The 6,255-nt window shown below is 43.7% G+C and overlaps 1 protein-coding gene across 1 annotated transcript; it reads right to left on the bottom strand.

Annotated features, from left to right (window-relative positions):
• Positions 1-3,050: 3,050 nt before the first annotated feature.
• On the bottom strand, positions 3,051-4,360 carry LOC128093832 (piggyBac transposable element-derived protein 4-like). The gene is made up of 2 exons (XM_052711664.1): positions 3,517-4,360; positions 3,051-3,451 (listed from the first exon to the last, which is right to left on the bottom strand). The coding sequence occupies exons 1-2, from the start codon at positions 4,358-4,360 to the stop codon at positions 3,051-3,053; spliced, it is 1,245 nt and encodes a 414-aa protein (XP_052567624.1).
• Positions 4,361-6,255: the final 1,895 nt, after the last annotated feature.

Here is a 6,255-nt window from a genome sequence, read left to right as displayed (position 1 = left end):
TGATGCGAGATACCGAAAAAACCTTTAAAATGCTGTATCTTTGGCCTGTTTTGACCAAATAATCCCGTTTACCCCTCAAAAGAACCGGACAAATCTCTATTTTCAGAATCTATAAAGACATCCGGAATTGGTCACTTGGCCACGGAGATATTCCGGAACCTACTGGGGTAGGTTTTTGTCTGGGTATTCAACCCAATCTACAAGTGATGGTTATAATCATACATTCTTTATAAAAACAATCCAAATTTGCTCCAAGACCTATTCGGGACATATTTCGCATATTCCTTTGGTCCCGGACCACTGGATTTGAATTGGCCACCCTTCCGGAACCGACCACAGAGGAACTGATGGCGAACTCTAAATCAAGTCGAATACGGCTACCGACATGTCAAACAACACTGATTTTGACTCAGCAGTTCAGAATTGACATCCAAAGTATGATTTGGGTCCATTTGGCCATTTTGGAATCGACCGGGAACATCCGTAACATGGTTCCGGTGGACCGTTTTTGGAAACATCCCAAGTATGCCTTCCGACATGTCAAACAACACTGATTTTGACTCAGCAGTTCAGAATTGACATCCAAAGTATGATTTGGGTCCATTTGGCCATTTTGGAATCGACCGGGAACATCCGTAACATGGTTCCGGTGGACCGTTTTTGGAAACATCTCAAGTATGCCTTTCGACATGTCAAACAACACTGATTTTGACTCAGCAGTTCAGAATTGACATCCAAAGTATGATTTGGGTCCATTTGGCCATTTTGGAATCGACCGGGAACATCCGTAACATGGTTCCGGTGGACCGTTTTTGGAAACATCCCAAGTATGCCTTCCGACATGTCAAACAACACTGATTTTGACTCAGCAGTTCAGAATTGACATCCAAAGTATGATTTGGGTCCATTTGGCCATTTTGGAATCGACCGGGAACATCCGTAACATGGTTCCGGTGGACCGTTTTTGGAAACATCTCAAGTATGCCTTTCGACATGTCAAACAACACTGATTTTGACTCAGCAGTTCAGAATTGACATCCAAAGTATGATTTGGGTCCATTTGGCCATTTTGGAATCGACCGGGAACATCCGTAACATGGTTCCGGTGGACCGTTTTTGGAAACATCCCAAGTATGCCTTCCGACATGTCAAACAACACTGATTTTGACTCAGCAGTTCAGAATTGACATCCAAAGTATGATTTGGGTCCATTTGGCCATTTTGGAATCGACCGGGAACATCCGTAACATGGTTCCGGTGGACCGTTTTTGGAAACATCTCAAGTATGCCTTTCGACATGTCAAACAACACTGATTTTGACTCAGCAGTTCAGAATTGACATCCAAAGTATGATTTGGGTCCATTTGGCCATTTTGGAATCGACCGGGAACATCCGTAACATGGTTCCGGTGGACCGTTTTTGGAAACATCCCAAGTATGCCTTTCGACATGTCAAACAACACTGATTTTGACTCAGCAGTTCAGAATTGACATCCAAAGTATGATTTGGGTCCATTTGGCCATTTTGGAATCGACCGGGAACATCCGTAACATGGTTCCGGTGGACCGTTTTTGGAAACATCCCAAGTATGCCTTCCGACATGTCAAACAACACTGATTTTGACTCAGCAGTTCAGAATTGACATCCAAAGTATGATTTGGGTCCATTTGGCCATTTTGGAATCGACCGGGAACATCCGTAACATGGTTCCGGTGGACCGTTTTTGGAAACATCCCAAGTATGCCTTCCGACATGTCAAACAACACTGATTTTGACTCAGCAGTTCAGAATTGACATCCAAAGTATGATTTGGGTCCATTTGGCCATTTTTGAATCGACCGGGAACATCCGTAACATGGTTTCGGTGGACCGTTTTTGGAAACATCTCAAGTATGCCTTTCGACATGTCAAACAACACTGATTTTGACTCAGCAGTTCAGAATTGACATCCAAAGTATGATTTGGGTCCATTTGGCCATTTTGGAATCGACCGGGAACATCCGTAACATGGTTCCGGTGGACCGTTTTTGGAAACATCTCAAGTATGCCTTTCGACATGTCAAACAACACTGATTTTGACTCAGCAGTTCAGAATTGACATCCAAAGTATGATTTGGGTCCATTTGGCCATTTTGGAATCGACCGGGAACATCCGTAACATGGTTCCGGTGGACCGTTTTTGGAAACATCTCAAGTATGCCTTTCGACATGTCAAACAACACTGATTTTGACTCAGCAGTTCAGAATTGACATCCAAAGTATGATTTGGGTCCATTTGGCCATTTTGGAATTACTTCTCAACATTTGTTATAACATTCATATGGTTTAATTTTTTTAGTTTTTTATTACCGTTCATCCGCTCTTTGGTTTTGGAGAAGCTTCCGTGGAGCAGGTTCCACAAAGCTTCAGGTGCACAACAGTTTTCTTGTGTAGGGCACACATGTAGTCACCACAATTATGACAATAAACCGGAGTTTTTTTGTCAAGGTGTCGCTGACAACGATTACAACGCTGAATGCCACTTTTGAGTTTTACCTCTCCTTCTGTTACATCGCAACAATCAGCACATCGGTAGAACTTTTTCTCCAAATAATGAGTCGTACAGAATACGGCAGATTTGCACCTGGCGCACACAAGCAAATTTGTGTGCACACTGCACACATTGCAAGAAGCAGTTGGACGCGTAGTTGGACCATATTTTTGCGAGAAATTCAGCAAAAAGTTATCCATCAGGTTGACAACATCCGTGTGTAGACCAACGACGGTTTTTCTGCGAGTTTCGACGTGCGCAATCGCCATCTGTTTAGCCAGCCATTCGATGAACTCCCTCTTCGTGATTTTCGCCATCGGATTTGCCCACGTGAACATGACATGAGCGTTGTGTATCGCAATGTCAACCAAATTCTCAAAAAGAGCTTTTGACCATCGCCGAGTAGCACGCTGGCAGCTGAACTTCTTCGTCACCTGGTCCGTCAAATCCACGCCTCCTTTGTACTTGTTGTACATTTCTACAACTGCTGGCTGTAAACATAAACTCATGAGAATACGATTATAACACATGTGGCGATTGTGCCTTTTCTGCTCCGGTTCCAACTTCCGCTATCGGCTCGGATGGAATCACTGTGGGGTCCGTCGACAGCATGATCACGTGCTTGTTCTTTTTAGATATGTATGACGTCATCATAAGTTCACTATGGTACACATGGAGTCGAGATCCAACCTCACGAGCCGTGTCCTTCAATGCATCCTGGACGACCACCGGTATTTCCCGCTTATTTTTGCGGAGCGTACCAATACAGGGTAAATTCCTCTCCACCAGCTCCTCGCACAGTGGGATCGATGTGAAGAAATTATCAAACACCACGCGACGACCTGAACCGATATAAGGCTCCGTCAGCTGCAGCACTACGCGTTTACCTTGGCCAACTTCGGCGGTATTTCCAACCTTGCCTAAATAGGACAAAAATCATGAGTAGAACACAAGTAGGACGTAACCGATGGAATAAATTACTTACCGGTGTAAACATCAAATGTCGAAAAATACGCGCTGTCCGCATCGGATAATCCGAACACTTTTATGCCATACGGATCAGGCTTTCCCTTACTGTAGACGCGAAACTCTACTCTTCCTCTAAAACTAACAATTCGTTCATCCACTGCAACATTTTCACCGGGTGAATATTTGTCCCGAAAGTTCTTTCGGAAAAGTTCCAGAATCGGCCGGATCGGCGCAAGACGGTCTGCGGATTTCGTGTATGTGGGCTTTGCCTGATCGCCATATTGTCGCGGAGTCCTCCGGGCGACCGAGTCGTCAAATCGTACATATTTGCATATTGCCTGATAGCGCTCCAAACTCATCACCGACCGGAAAAATCCTGATCCATACACAGTGTCGGTTGTCCATAACGCTCGTGCACCCGTGTGGTTGGCTCCCATCAAACCTGCCGCCACAGAGCAGGACATCCAGGCCAAGAACTCATCGCTGGATACGGGTTTGAACTTGGAGTCACCAGCCGCAACAGCCTCAGCATTCGTGTATTTTGTGATAGATTCAAGCATTTCTGCGTCCACAAACTCAACGAATGCGTCCTTGGGAGTGCGAATCTTCATGGGATCGACATTGAAGCTGCCCTCAGATTCCGAGAACTTTTGGCGGTTCTTGTCCCAGCCTGTCTCGTGGAACTTCGATGTCCACTCCATGTCTTGCGCCTTGTTGAGGTAAATCCGTTCTGCTTCTTCTTCTTCTTCTTCATTGTTGTCTTCTTGATCGGATTCTAAATCCCACGGAAATGGTTCGTCAATTTCGTCGTCGATGTCGTAGTCTGGAATTTCCCCGTCCGAATCGCTGCCGTAATCCATATCCACTAGCCGGATGTCGCGTTCAATGAAACTCTAAATTCAGATTGACACTTCTCATTTTGGCGCTAAAAACCAAGCATTGGTTTGAATTACACTAATACACGTAAACACGGTTGAACTATTGACTACGGTTTTACAACTACATGTTCAATACACTCTGAGCAAGTTTTCAATGAAAGTTTTACGAATGCGCCAAACAATAAATTCGGTGGGATGATTCGTACATATTCTTTTGATACCATTCATAGAGGAAAAACTGTGCTCTTTTTTTTCTTATTCGCAGTTTTTGTTCGTGCTGACACTTTTTCAAAGAAATCAGACGTTACATGTACCCCAGTTGATTCCGTTTCTTTCAGAAATGAACCATGTTACGGATGTTCCCGGTCGATTCAAAAATGGCCAAATGGACCCAAATCATACTTTGGATGTCAATTCTGAACTGCTGAGTCAAAATCAGTGTTGTTTGACATGTCGAAAGGCATACTTGAGATGTTTCCAAAAACGGTCCACCGGAACCATGTTACGGATGTTCCCGGTCGATTCCAAAATGGCCAAATGGACCCAAATCATACTTTGGATGTCAATTCTGAACTGCTGAGTCAAAATCAGTGTTGTTTGACATGTCGGAAGGCATACTTGGGATGTTTCCAAAAACGGTCCACCGGAACCATGTTACGGATGTTCCCGGTCGATTCCAAAATGGCCAAATGGACCCAAATCATACTTTGGATGTCAATTCTGATTTGCTGAGTCAAAATCAGTGTTGTTTGACATGTCGAAAGGCATACTTGAGATGTTTCCAAAAACGGTCCACCGGAACCATGTTACGGATGTTCCCGGTCGATTCCAAAATGGCCAAATGGACCCAAATCATACTTTGGATGTCAATTCTGAACTGCTGAGTCAAAATCAGTGTTGTTTGACATGTCGGAAGGCATACTTGGGATGTTTCCAAAAACGGTCCACCGGAACCATGTTACGGATGTTCCCGGTCGATTCCAAAATGGCCAAATGGACTCAAATCATACTTTGGATGTCAATTCTGAACTGCTGAGTCAAAATCAGTGTTGTTTGACATGTCGGAAGGCATACTTGGGATGTTTCCAAAAACGGTCCACCGGAACCATGTTACGGATGTTCCCGGTCGATTCCAAAATGGCCAAATGGACCCAAATCATACTTTGGATGTCAATTCTGAACTGCTGAGTCAAAATCAGTGTTGTTTGACATGTCGGTAGCCGTATTCGACTTGATTTAGAGTTCGCCATCAGTTCCTCTGTGGTCGGTTCCGGAAGGGTGGCCAATTCAAATCCAGTGGTCCGGGACCAAAGGAATATGCGAAATATGTCCCGAATAGGTCTTGGAGCAAATTTGGATTGTTTTTATAAAGAATGTATGATTATAACCATCACTTGTAGATTGGGTTGAATACCCAGACAAAAACCTACCCCAGTAGGTTCCGGAATATCTCCGTGGCCAAGTGACCAATTCCGGATGTCTTTATAGATTCTGAAAATAGAGATTTGTCCGGTTCTTTTGAGGGGTAAACGGGATTATTTGGTCAAAACAGGCCAAAGATACAGCATTTTAAAGGTTTTTTCGGTATCTCGCATCAGACGTTCGGACTGTAAGGGTTAAAATTGAGTACCTTAGTCAAAATAAGGTATTCGTACCGAAGTTTCTCAAGCGAAACTGGAGAATCTCAGTTTGATACCGAAAATAGTATTCAGCAAAATATTGACTTAGCATGATGAATTTCTGCGATCAATCCATGAAACTGATCCACATTTAAGTTCTATGTTGGTTAGTACAAAACATCATAAAAAGTACCTAAAAGGTCTCAAGTTATATGGCATGGACTCACAAAAAGAAACGCACAGCAGTAAATATTAAAT

This window comes from Culex pipiens, chromosome 1 (assembly GCF_016801865.2).
Source record: "Culex pipiens pallens isolate TS chromosome 1, TS_CPP_V2, whole genome shotgun sequence".
In the NCBI taxonomy this organism is placed as follows: domain Eukaryota; kingdom Metazoa; phylum Arthropoda; class Insecta; order Diptera; family Culicidae; genus Culex; species Culex pipiens.
This window is presented reverse-complemented; position numbering and strand designations above follow the sequence as displayed.